The sequence below is a fragment of the Propithecus coquereli genome, unplaced genomic scaffold, assembly GCF_000956105.1.
Source record: "Propithecus coquereli isolate 6110/MARCELLA unplaced genomic scaffold, Pcoq_1.0 Scaffold12, whole genome shotgun sequence".
Taxonomy (NCBI): Eukaryota; Metazoa; Chordata; class Mammalia; order Primates; family Indriidae; genus Propithecus; species Propithecus coquereli.
In genome coordinates, this window is record NW_012136080.1 from 4,141,267 (window position 1) to 4,154,489 (window position 13,223).

The 13,223-nt window shown below is 34.7% G+C and overlaps 1 protein-coding gene across 4 annotated transcripts in view; it reads left to right on the forward strand.

The window, feature by feature from the left end:
- The window catches only part of SATB1 (SATB homeobox 1), a 90,408-nt gene that overhangs the window by 23,859 nt on the left and 53,326 nt on the right, over window positions 1-13,223 (forward strand). For all 4 annotated transcript variants that reach the window (XM_012664242.1, XM_012664233.1, XM_012664249.1 and 1 more), the window contains one exon: window positions 712-835. In XM_012664242.1, the coding sequence (XP_012519696.1) occupies window positions 712-835 (124 nt within the window). The remainder of the gene's footprint in view (window positions 1-711; window positions 836-13,223) is intronic.

The following is a 13,223-nucleotide window of genomic DNA, read 5'->3' on the forward strand; positions in this document are numbered from 1 at the left end:
TTCTTACCTGGTCGTTTGAAATAAAGCACCTCTGGTCAGCCTTCAATTTTTATTTACCCTGTGTTTCGGAAAGATTAATCCAAATCAATTTTGTTACCTTATCCCTTCTGCTTTTAATGTATAATTTAAAAGCAACTCCCCTACCCCAAATTTGTAGGTTTATGCAGGTTATCAAAATATAAGACTTTTTACATTTAGTCAATTAAATAATGCATTACAAGAAGGCATTTTACATAAAGTTTACTTAAGAAAAAAATATTTTTGCATATCATGAACATTGCCATCTGTGTACATTTTCTGAAAGAATGTCTTATTCACTCTTGCCACGATCGTATTTATTTATATGTTTTGTTACCATTTTAATTCGTATGAACGGAGTAGTGAAAGGAAATCAGTTAATACGTTAATGCTTTTCACGATGGCTCGTGAGAAAGCAGTACACCTTAAATTGTCTTCCCAAGCGCATCAGAGCAGGAAGGTAGAAGTAACATGAAAAAATAGCCACCACAGGCAGCTGATGTATAATTCATGCATCGATACAGCAGATGTGTTGTATAAAGTAATTAACTAATCGGAACAATCAGGAGACCGAGAGCAATCTCCAGATGCATCTGTTTGATGCGCAAAATGAAATCTGTCTGTCTTAAAGGAATGTTCTGCAGCGGGATGCAATCTTGTAATAATCCCCTTTCTAATCTATGTCTCCAATAGTTGCCCCAAACTAGAAGACTTGCCTCCCGAACAATGGTCGCACACCACAGTGAGGAATGCTCTGAAGGACTTACTGAAAGATATGAATCAGAGTTCGTTGGCCAAGGAGTGCCCCCTTTCACAGGTACTTAGCATAGCATGTAATAAATAAGACGGCATCGTGGGCAGCCCGGATTCGAGGTTTGATGGGGCTCCCTAGTTTAATGGAACTGGTATCTGAAGCAGGAATCTCCCAAAAATGCATAATGACTTGACCACTGGTGTGACCTTCGAAAATATGCCTGATTCATTCTGAACAGAACCTATATACTTTTCTCCCTCGGGGGAAGAGCCAAAGGACTGTTTACAGGGAAAGTAGTTCAGCAGAAGACTCACTGGCTAGTTTTATACCCCTCGTTTGAGTGTTCTGAGCGTGGTAGCTACGTTCTCCTGAATGCCCTTATTTAAGAAAGAGTCAAGGTGTTTCTACTTCCACAAAGCTTCGGTGAGCTATGCTATCTAATAAAAAAGAGTACAGCTCTTGGACACTTTATTCATTACCCAAAAAATCGAAAAGTGTTTAGTAAAAATAATTATAAAACTAATCTCTTAGCCATCACTAAAGGTTGAATAGTTATTGTTTGTTAGGATTTTGTAACCAGTTTTGTGGCATTGGTTCTCTTTTCTTTTTTTAAAGTGGAATCTTATCTTTTTCCTCTGAGATGCCTGTCATACCATCAGAGATTTTTGAAATGAGACACAGGTTTATTATAATTGTTCTAGGTTTTTTAGAATGAATTTTGGTGGAGGGCAACTAAAACTCTACATAGAGACTGCCTACCTGTTCCTAAATTTAAAACCAAACACCGTTTTCGATAAAGCTCAGCTGATTTCAAATAAAAGAGAAAGAAAACGGATGCTGTGAACGTGCTCTAATGGGCTGCTTATGCGGATGCCATGTAAATGTGTTACAGTGCTGCCCCCTCAGTGCCCAAAGCCATTTTTCCATGATACAGTGTGATTGTAGTGCTGGTCTGACTAGATTTGTACTAAATTTTTAGTTTTCTCTTAAGTTTTGAATGTAATTCTGAGCATTAGTCTGTCAGTCATTTGAACATGAACTGGATGTCTTTGCTATAAACATTTCTACAATTGAGAGATTCTCAAAATGTATTTCTGCTATATTTTGAGTAGTAGATATTCTTAAAATGTATTTCTAAGGTGAGGCTCATGAAGATTACTGGGTACCTTTGAAAGGAAACTCGTGGGCTTTTGTGCCACTGTTTCATAGAAACTCCATGCATTTCAGGTTTACTATATTACAGTCCAACATTTTTACTTTGATGTTTGCTTTAGCAATTTTAGGAATGAAGAAAATGAATCAAGTTTATAATTAATGGCTTTCTGTATTTTTCTAAGGGAAGCTATAGCCACAGGTTAAATATTCTCTGTTGTGTCCATTTTTTGCAATTCAGGGCAAACCTTTTTGTCATTTCAGTTATACTTTTAGCTAATCTCCTTTTCTCTCTCACACTTGGAATAGAGAGGTTATGAATTTATAACCATTGAATAAAAGTAATTTAAATTAATTAAACACAGTTAAATCAATAGGATGATATAATAAAGCAAGGCAACTCTTCTGGGACTTGTGTGTTTTGTAGACAACTCCCGGTAACATGTTATTTGGTTACGGGTATTTGGAAATTTGAAATGACATAGAAATAAACTTTTCTTTTTTTTTTCTGGTCAGTTAAAGTATAATATAAATACCCAGTATAGGAATCTCCCAGGTACCTTCATGTTACTAAGTGTCGCATTGATTTTGGAAGTAAATTCAAAGACTTAAGGCATTCACTGTGAGCTGGAGGAGAGGATAATAGTACAAATATTTATTGATATAGTCAGTGAGAACTAATTGCTAAATGACATCAACATTCAGCCAATAAACTCCACCTTACTGTAGCTTATAAATATAATTGTGAATTTACTTAATGTTATCATGGAAAATGAATTGAATACAGACAATTATAACATTAAATAGAATGACAAAATGAAATTCGGGACTTGGTTTTAGAATCATACATTGGTGAATTTCTGTAGAGGTCTTCAGAAGAACACATGACCTTGTGTAGCTGGAGACCCCACTGTAATCATTAAGTGATGGGACTAGGCTGTAATTTCAACATCAGTTATGATTATAGTCTTCCTTTCTTTAAAAAAATCTTTTGAAAAAAATTATGCGCAATTTAGCAGTGGCAGCAAATATTTGAAATTAATTTATATTTAATAATATGAAAAAATTAAGGAGTTTTATATTTTGTGCATCATCTGTTTCTTTCTCTAGAGTGAATACATGAATCTGATATTCAGAATGTTTTCAATGTGAAATTTTCTGTATGCTTCTTTATTTTTTTTACTGTCCAAAGTTATTCAAGATGAGAGATACAGGCTCCTTAAAACCTATGCCCCAAATATATGCTGAGTTTGACAAGACTACTCTTTCTCTCTTTTGTGGTTGAGATTTGGTGATGGAGATGTTACCGTGAAAAAGCTAGCAAATAAATACTGCCTCAGCCTTCTGTAAAATGGGACCTAACACCAAGAAATGCTAAGTGTTACAGGCTTTACTTCCCCCACAGAGTGTTAATTGATTCACGTGAGAACTTTTAGCATATAATTCAACATCCACATTTTACTGTACATTAAAGGTTTTGTTTTGTTTCATATGATAACAATAAACCAGTAGCAAGTATGGCTATAGGGTCTCTAAATATTTTGCTTAGCAGAAAGCACCCCGGTGGGCAAGGAGACTCCCTTTGCAGAGTAGAGGTTAGAGGAATGAGACTAGGAAGCCACTGAGAATTTGCCTGGGGTGTTTGACAAGCTCTGCCTCCAATGCTCTTAGGAGGATTGTCTGACTCTTGCTAAACTAATGTTCATTTGGAGTTGGATTCTTAGAACTAGAAGGGATTATCCTTCCCAGGCTCCTCCTCTGACAAATGAAGGAGCCAGTGTCCCTAGAGATAAATGTCAAGATAGATGGTGGTTACTGACTGACCCAAAAGTCCTGACTTGCTTAGCCTGTGTCCTTGCCCAATGATAAATTTTAAAGTAAGTATTGATTTTAAAACGAATACTTACGTTTTGGTGCAAAAATGTTTTCTTTGATAATATTTGTAAGGTTTTCTCCAGCTGCAGAAATTCCGTAAGTGGCCATGTGGTTTGATTTACAACTCATACCTTTATTTCTGTTACCCTTTCTTATCATAAATTTGCCCAAATAGATTGATGGTCATTTATTAAGTTCTTTGTACCACATGTTCATTTTTGTAAAATATTCTAAGACGTAAGAAATGCTTAGCTCATTAGAGATCCGAGGTTGGGTGTTTTGTTGTTAACTTTTGCTTTTTTCAGTGGATGTGGTTAGGAAAGTTGGATGTTGCATTCTGAATTGCAACCAAGGAGGAGAGAATAAAGTCTGACCCAGGGACAAGAAAGCCTGTAGCTGGGAAACTTTTGAGGGTATGGATTTGGGAGGTAAATTGGGAATTACAGTAAACATTTTGAAATAAAACATTAAATTTTGATACTAGTTTTCCCTGGAGTTTTAGGAATTAAATATTGGATGAATATGTATACATTCTGTTATAGGGATAGATTCATTTTGTTAAAAGTGCCATAAGTAAAAGGTCAGCTATGACTTCTACCAGCCTAATGTCTTCTTTCTAAAAATGTTGAGGTCAGATATTCCTGAGAGATTTTAATCTGTTACGCGCATTATTACCTCCCCTCCCTCACCACACCAGTGACTGCATGCACGTACAACACACACTCCCCCCACACCTTTGGCATTTTTAAGGCATTGGATTGTTTTCTATTTTATTTCTCACATGGAACAGGTATCTCCAAGCCAAGTCATATAATGTGAGAATTGTCATTTTTTATTTCCAAGTAGCAAAATATATATAAATAAATTAATGTAATATTCAATTTAAAAGTAATATTGAGAAAGACTTTTCAACTTTCCTTTTTCTCACGACATCTGAGGATCTAATGTATGTTAGACTTTTAATTAATTACTGGCAAAACAGATTTAAAAAAGAAACTGTCTTGCCCTCCTGAAACTTAGCATTTAGCCATATGATTCTTTGAAACTTGACAGTCATTTCCATAGGCATTTAATACACTTACGTGTTCAGTTGATTTTCAGTCTGTATTTTAAGTAACACTTGTACAAAAATGCTTTTTTTAAAAAACTGTACTTGTTGCATAATTTTTGGACTGAAATGACATTTCTTAAAATTGTTAATAAACATTAATAATCACATTCTCTCATGAGAATATCCAGCATCAGTGTTCATATATTGTACTTCATACAAGAGTCTGACCTATGAAGTTTATTCACATATTCATATAATTACTCGAAAATATGTATTGACAGTCTGCTGTGTGCCAGGCATCCTGTTTCCTGTGTAGTAATAAGGAAAACACATCTTCATAGTTGAAATAATATTTAACTTTCATTTAGCGCTTTGATATATAAAGAGTGCTTCTATCTCCCTAAGTAGTTGATAGTTTTATATTCCCATTTTCAAATGAGGGCCCTAAGGCACAGAATGTTTAAGTGAGTGTCCCTGGCTACGTAGCTGCTAAATTAGAGGAAGGGGTTAGGTTTCATACTCAGAGCCTGTAAGCATAATCAGGTGTCCTTCTTGGTCACATACACAGACAAAGGAGATTTAAAAAAGAAAAAAAAATTAAAGTCTTTCTCACTTTAATTTGATGGGTTTCATAATATACTTTGATTTCTCTGAAGTACTGATGACTGCTTTAGTTTTTAATACTGTTTTTATACTCACTACTGGAAATTTTCTTTAACGTAACTGTTTTGGTTTTGTGCCTTTGATTTGTTGTTTGTGTACTGACTTGTTTTAAAACTACAGTACCATCATTTCATGCCTCTGATGGGGTGATCTAGACCATAGGGACTGACTGCTGGGATAATCTGGCATTTAGGAGGTTCCAGAAGATTTGACTGCATAGCACAGTCACTTCTGAGCACTCACACCTCTTTCCTGTCCACTTACATCCTCAAGACCAGTAGATATGATTGAGCTAATCGCCCTTTGTTTGGAACCCCAAGGTAAGGTTAGATGTTTTCAGTGGAAACAGTGGGCAGTTGAATTTTTTGGGCCTATTCGAAAATACAGACCTTAGTCATCAGACTGACCTGATGTGATAGACGAGGATATAACTGGCAGCTCCACTTAAAAATAGAAAGTTTCCTGTTTGAGATGTGCACGGAGGATTTTGTACTTGCCTCTTCCCAGTATAAAATTATAAATTGGTTAAACACCATACATTTTGAGGAAAAGCTCTATAGAGAATATTCTTTCCTTTTTAGAATTATGTTAACTTTCCCCAGTCCTTACCCTGCTGACTGTGGGAATCCTACGTTATGAATATCTGCTTTGCCAGGCACTGAAGTACTTGATACTAGTTGAATATTATTACTACTTTCAGCAATTGTATTACTGCAGTGGCGAGATCCATAAAGGAAAAGGCAAACCAGTCTTATATGGGTAGTTGTGTGAATTGCAAAACTTAACACCAAATAATTTTATTTTGCCTCCTTTTTCAAAGCAGTCATGACATCATTCCTTTTTTCAACTTAGTGAGATGTCTGCTTTGTGTTAATATTATGGTATACATAATCTACAATGGAAGTGTTCTCCAAATTGCAAGTTTTCCTTTTTAAAATCTAATATATTGGCTCATTTTTAGCCGACTTAGATACATAAGGATTTTATTGTAGCTTGATGTTAGCTCCCTATAACCTTTCAGATATATTAATCAAAAAAAGCCAAACTTAATAAAGCATGTAACTTAAAGTGCATTGATCTCAAATATTTTACAACCACTATCTTTTCACAATAGTAAAACATAAAAGAGTTTAAGCCCTGCCAATTTAGAGAGTGCTTAACAATGTGTAAGTACTTTATTTTCACTTAATAGATTTTTACCTGTGCCTTGTTTTAGATCTGAACAGGTTTCCTTTGACCTCAGAATCACCAATGCAAGGAAAATTACCATATCATGAGAGTATTTCCCTGCTTTTTTCTTCCGATGCATAGAATAATAAATACTCCCAAGGCTTAGGAGTGGACATGGCCTGAGAGAAAGCCTAGTAAATGCTATTTTCTAATTGGTTTTTTAAAAACTTAACTAAATCACGATAATCAAACTGATTTTCTTGCTAAAGCAGAACTAGTTTTAGAGTGTTTTATGATTGTCTTTTTTTTTCCCTCAGTTACTACGTAGATTTCGAGTTGGGCTCTATCTGGATTTGCTTTTTAGCTCTGCTATAATTCATACCAGATTTGGGCCCCAAACAAACTCATAAACAAACAAAACCTTCCCAAATTCAGATAATCAAAACAAATGGATACACGAACCCAATTTTTCCCTCTTTCATTGGAAACTGCTTGATTATAACATGCTCTGAGTATAAAAAACATAAGAGAGCCTTTAACATAACAGGAAAGAGCCGCAGCCCAAGTTCTGCAGCTCGTTGCCAATTGAAATAAGGAACGCTTTGGCTGCTGGGACTTTTAAATCTAGGCTTAAAAGTTATTTGTTCTGTTTAGCATTTTTAAAATGATTCTACTAGGAATTGTATGTGCTTCAGTTTTAATTTTAACTCATAATGATTGTAAAGCACCCTGGGATGCTTGCATGAAGGGCGCTACAGAAATATAAGATTGTATTGTGTTCCAATATGCAGTATTATTATGGGGTGCTAGAGTTTCACCATGGACAATTCATAAGGTTGCAGAATTCCTCATTGTAGAGAAGGTGGCTGATTTCCTTTAGTGGTCTTTTTTCTTTCCCTCATTCTTACTCTAAAACTGTATTCTCTTTAGTCATCATCATTTTCTTTTAAAAAAGTTTGATTATTTAGAATTGTAATATTTCCCATAGAAATGCTAATCTAATTTAATCATATGGGTTAAAGATGCAAACCAAATGATATATTGGAAGTTAAGAAAAGATTAAAGCTTTAATTGCTAGTGCCATTTAAGATCACATTCTTATCTGGAAAACAAGACATGGTACTTCATTATTGGGTACCACCGACTATCCCAGGCTTGTCTCATTTTACTGTCAGTCTGACATTTGTTTCAAAGTGGTTCAAAAATGTGGAACTAAACCAAAACAAGTATTAACTTCATGAAATGTCAAAATGGGAATTTCCCTTGTATTGAAACTCCTGGGTTACGTTAACATATGACAGAGTTCGATTTCATTTTCTTTTTATTTTGTAATAGGATTATTTCTTGGAGTAATGTATTCCTTGAACAATTTCATTCCATTACTTTTTGCATGTGTTTTTGTGTATCATTGGTATTTACCATCACTTTAATTAGTGAGCTCCTAGCATCCTAAGAGTGAGGAATGTGAGCTCTGTCGGAACCAGCTGTATGAGCTTGGGTAACTGCCTCAATTTTCTTATCTGTAAAGTAGGGAAATAATAGTACCAATTTCTCAGTATTGTCATGAGAATTAAATGACTTAATACTTATAAAACATTCAGAAGAGTTCTCAGTTCTAAAATGTGCAATATCTTTAGTTGTTTTTCTAAAATACGTACGTTGAGAGTTCGAAATTACAGTTGTGCATGCCACATGGTCTAAGAAACTTTGTGGCTACATGGAAGATTTTAATGCAAGCTTCATTTTCAGTGGAAACAACCAAAAAATTTTCATTTGTGAAGAAATTAAAGGAACATATTATAACTGATTCTCACCTTTTAAAGAACACTTTTAGCACTACCTTTACAATCATTATAAAGATCTGATGTATTTTAAAGTGGAAGTGGGGGAAGATTCAAGATTTGTGCTTTAAATAAATTCTTTTGCAAGCTTAGCAAATAGGATACCTTAGACTAGATAACGTAAAACAGAATAAAGATGTCTCATGGGACTGTCACCAGGATGTGAGCCTTTCCCCATGTCTTTTCTATTAACAACCTTCACTGCTACTCCCGAGCACCCAAGGCTCTGTCCTCCCTGTATGTGCCCATCATAGCACTGTATACTTTGTTCTGAAATTATCTGTGGACTAACTAGGCTGTGTACACTGTAATTGACTGTCTCAGAAGAACTAAATTTTATTCATTTTCACAGTCATAGATCCTGGCACATAGTAGGAACTCAGGAATATTTGTTAAACTGAAACAACCTCATAGGATTCACACCGTGTTTATTTTATGAACCAACACACTATGTCATTAATTTTATTAGGGATACTTTATAGATATTCTTGACTCTAATATCCTGCTTCACAAAATATTTTCTTATTATATTCTGCATTTTTAGCTTATCTAACAAAGACCAAATTACTATTGGATTTTTCAAGAAAACCTGATATTCTAAGCTGTCTCATGCTTTTGTATGTTTTATAATGTTCTTGAATATATGTACAAAACTTACATGTTTATAAGCAGAACAATAGTCTTGGAGGTACAGGGGACCCAGAGATCTGAAAAATGCTAAAAAAAAAAAAAAAAAAAAACCTAATTATACATCATAGTTAAGCAAAAGTTTTAAAAATATATTTCTAGCATTTCTGTGCACATTTTGTATTTTCCTTCCATAATTATATATGTATTTCAGCCTGGCTAATAATTTTCATTTTGTCTCAATTGTGTTATAGTTGAGAACCACACTTTCTCACTGTCACATTTATCTGTCCATTTTCTTCTCATATTTAAGAGTAAAATAAGGAAGGAAAATTTCAATAACAAGGCCAAATGATTTATAGACAAAGGTGCTGATGCTGCCAACGTGGAAGTATTAACAGTCAGTATCACATGTTTGCTCATAGTGTCCATTCCTCAGCTGAGGTTCTAAAGTCCACATTTGGCATTAGAGACTCCATTTAAGGCTATAAACATATAATATTTTTAACTCAGCTGTGTAAAGGCCCAGAATCACCTGAATTTAGAGAACGCTGCAAATGTAGATAACTGTTCAGCCATTCCACAATGGGCCTTAGGGACTTGGTTTGTCCACCCTTCTGCATGAGCACCAGCTCAGCCTAGAGCACACACATCTAGGGGTAGACAGAGCTCTTTATTTCATGATGTGCAACCCATCTGAATTTATTTTTACCATTTCACCATAACTTCTAGAGAGATGATTACCTTTGGGTGGCATTTTCCTTAAACTGTGAAGGATTTTCATAATATTGATAGAAGTGAAGCCAGATTGATTTTTCTTTATGACCTAATCCACAGATGACATTGGTTTATAGATACCTAGTAGACATGGGAAGTCTTAGTTAAAAACTAACAGTGATAAATCAAATGCAGAAATCATAGCCTTAGTCTCCTGTGAAGTCTTGGATCAAATCTGAGTGGGGTCCATGGACCCCACAATGGGTTTCCAAGGGTTTGTGTAGACCTTGAAGTTATAGGCCTGTTTTGGAATGTATGGGGGAAAGCTTCTGTAGCTTTCATGAGATTCCCAAAGGGAGTTCTGTGGCCCCATAAAAGGCTAAAAGACAGGACTGTGTTTCTTTCCCAATTTTTAGGCAGTATGGCTTAAAATCTTATAGCGTTCATATAAGGAAGGAATGCAAAGAGGTACTGTAAACTCTCCTGTGAAGAGTTAGAGCCTAATTTGCTTTTGGAAAAATGAATTGTTCAGAGTACTCTAATTCTTGTTTTCACTCTGTAGTTTAAAATTTTTTCAAAATGCCCTGTTTAAGACCTCTGGAACTTAACACAAATTTGGTATCTTTTCCCTTCTATGTCTAAGCACAGATACTACAAATTTTAATCTCTGGCGAGGATGAGAGATTTAACCACAGAAGGGCATCAGAAAAAGAGTAAGCAAGCATTCCCCAAATGTGTATGTTGGTACAGAGTGCCTGAGATTTAGAATGTTAGGAAACACTTTTTGCTATAAAATCATATTGAACCCTTGGATTCAGATTTATCTAATGGAAAACTTGTGAAAATTCTATTTGGATTAGCATAATGTTTAACTTAATAATGAATATATTTTAAATAATCATATTATAAGCCAGATGCCAAAGGGGCTTTAACCTTCCTAAAAATAAAACTCTGGTTGGAGATGTTTGCACAGTGAGTGCCTTAGAATGAATGATGTGCATTGTAATCGAATCTTCTTTATCACTCTGTTTGGGAAGACATATAGCTTTCATAGAATCTTAAAGCTGTTAGAAGGGGCATTGGATGGAGAATATCTAGTTCAATTCCCCCCTTCATATAGACTCTGTGTTTAGTTAATTTGAAATATTGCATGCCCTTAGTAATAATAAACCTTTTAACAAATATTTTATAACTTAAACTCTTTACTAATATGTTCAATTGTTTTGAGTAAGAAGATTCATTGCAGTAAGGAAGATCTAGATAGGTGCTTATACAAAAGGACAGAATAGGGAATCTGGTTGAAACGTTATCTGGGCATTATATAAAATTAATTTTATAGAAGAACCTTATCAACTGTAAGCCAACATTTTCTTTAAAAATTATGAATTGAGTATTTAAATAATTAAATAAAATGTCCGTTTTGAAATGATCACATTTTCATCTTCAGGAAAATTAAAACAGAATTGGATGTGTTCTCTTTGTGCTTCCTTTTGTATTTCTTTGGAGCTTTGTACTGAGTTTCCATGTTTAGTGATGTGCCAGGGTGACTTTGTGTGAAAATGCCATTTTCAGGCACTAGGATTGATCAAGATGGCAAGAGCCATAACTATGACAACTAGAGTTTAAGTAAAATTTAGAAGTGATTAGTCTCTTCTCAACGAAGTGAGATTCCAAATATGCCCCAGTTGTATCTCCCAAGAGAATAGCTTAGGAAGCAATAGAGGATCCAGAGGGAAAGATTTGGGAAACATAAGCTAACAAGCACAAACAGAATATTACACTTAGAAATCCTACCATTCGCTCTCATAAATTGAAACCCATTTCCCGTCCTTCCCACCCCCAAATACCAGATGGGGACTACCTGTTAATTTTCAGCAAATTCGTTTCATGTCCCCGTGTCTCATATGATGCCTGTTAGAGTTTGTTTGTAATGTTTGGCGTCCTTTGGGATTAAAAGAAAACCCAATTTATGGAGCATCCCTACTAAAATTGTGTTCGAATGTGGAGTTGATCTGAAGTTAAAGTTTGACCTTTGAATTTTCCACTGGCACATAAAAAACTGCAATGAAAATTCAAGCCATAGGTAGTCAAGACATGCACAAAGGAGAGGGAGATCAGAGTGTATAAAGTTGTACTTTTCAAAAAATAAAAATATAATAAAAGCCAGTAGTTTGACAGATTGTTCAGTAAATGTTCATTTTATTGAAAATTATAAAAAGGTGTTAATGCCTCTGTGCCATTAATACAATAAATAATAAAAAGGGTTACTGTCAAGATTAGTGTTCTGTCCCTCAAAATTAACTATAGGGCATTGTATATCACTCTGCATAGACTGAGAAGTTAAAGGTTTATATATATATGTATATGTTAATACATTTTGCATCGTGTGGGCATTTATTTCACAAAACAATTATTTTAGACTTTATGCCAAAGACATTAGCGATGATGTGCTTTCATTTAAAACATGGGTTTAACAGATATATATTATGAATAAGGTAGAACCATGAAATTTGCCTTATAGAATTAAACCTGTGCAAGATTATTTCTCTTGCTGTCTCTCTGGAGTATTCCAATTCAAAACATACATTCCTTCCTACAGAAAAAGATATTCAGATTCCTTAGTTGAAATTAATTAGCATTCAGAAACCAGATAGCATGTTTTTGGGTATTCATGAGATCTCTGTTTGAAAAAAATGTTTTTAACTTGTAGAAATGTGTTGCAACACACAGATGGGAAGAAAAAGAAAAAAAAATCTCTTTAGCAAGCACTGTGTGTAAAAGGAATATTACATTTTGCACGCTCCTGATTGCTCTGTGTAAACAGTTTTTGACATCTGTCTTTATAGTTTTCGAGGAGAGGAAGACTTTGTTAAAAGAATCATTTTTATACAGCAGTCACCATTTCAGTCTTGCTTTACCTGTATTATGAAAGCAGATGGTCTGCATGTCTTTTGAATATTTATAACTATCAAAAACAATCTCTTGCTATTCACCCTTAGGCTTATGAGATGTCAGGACTGTTCTGGTTGAAAAAAATCATCTTGGGTGTTTACAGAAAGAGGATTACATTAAGCTGAAATGACTATACATTTTCCAGTTTAATATTTGTCCATCAGCTGTTTAATCGTATTTAGATAATTGTGTAAATAAGATGTTGTAGCCCTTGCCCTCTCTGCTGGTGGAGCCTGAAAGCTTTAAACAAGGGTGAACCACCATTTTGTAGATGCTGTTGCTACCTCCTCCCACCTCAGTTAAACCATCAGCAAGTCCTCAATAAGTTTTGATCATGATATCACAGTCTTGTTTAAAAAAAAAAAAAAAAAAGTAATGCACAAAAAGCCAGTATGGAGATCAT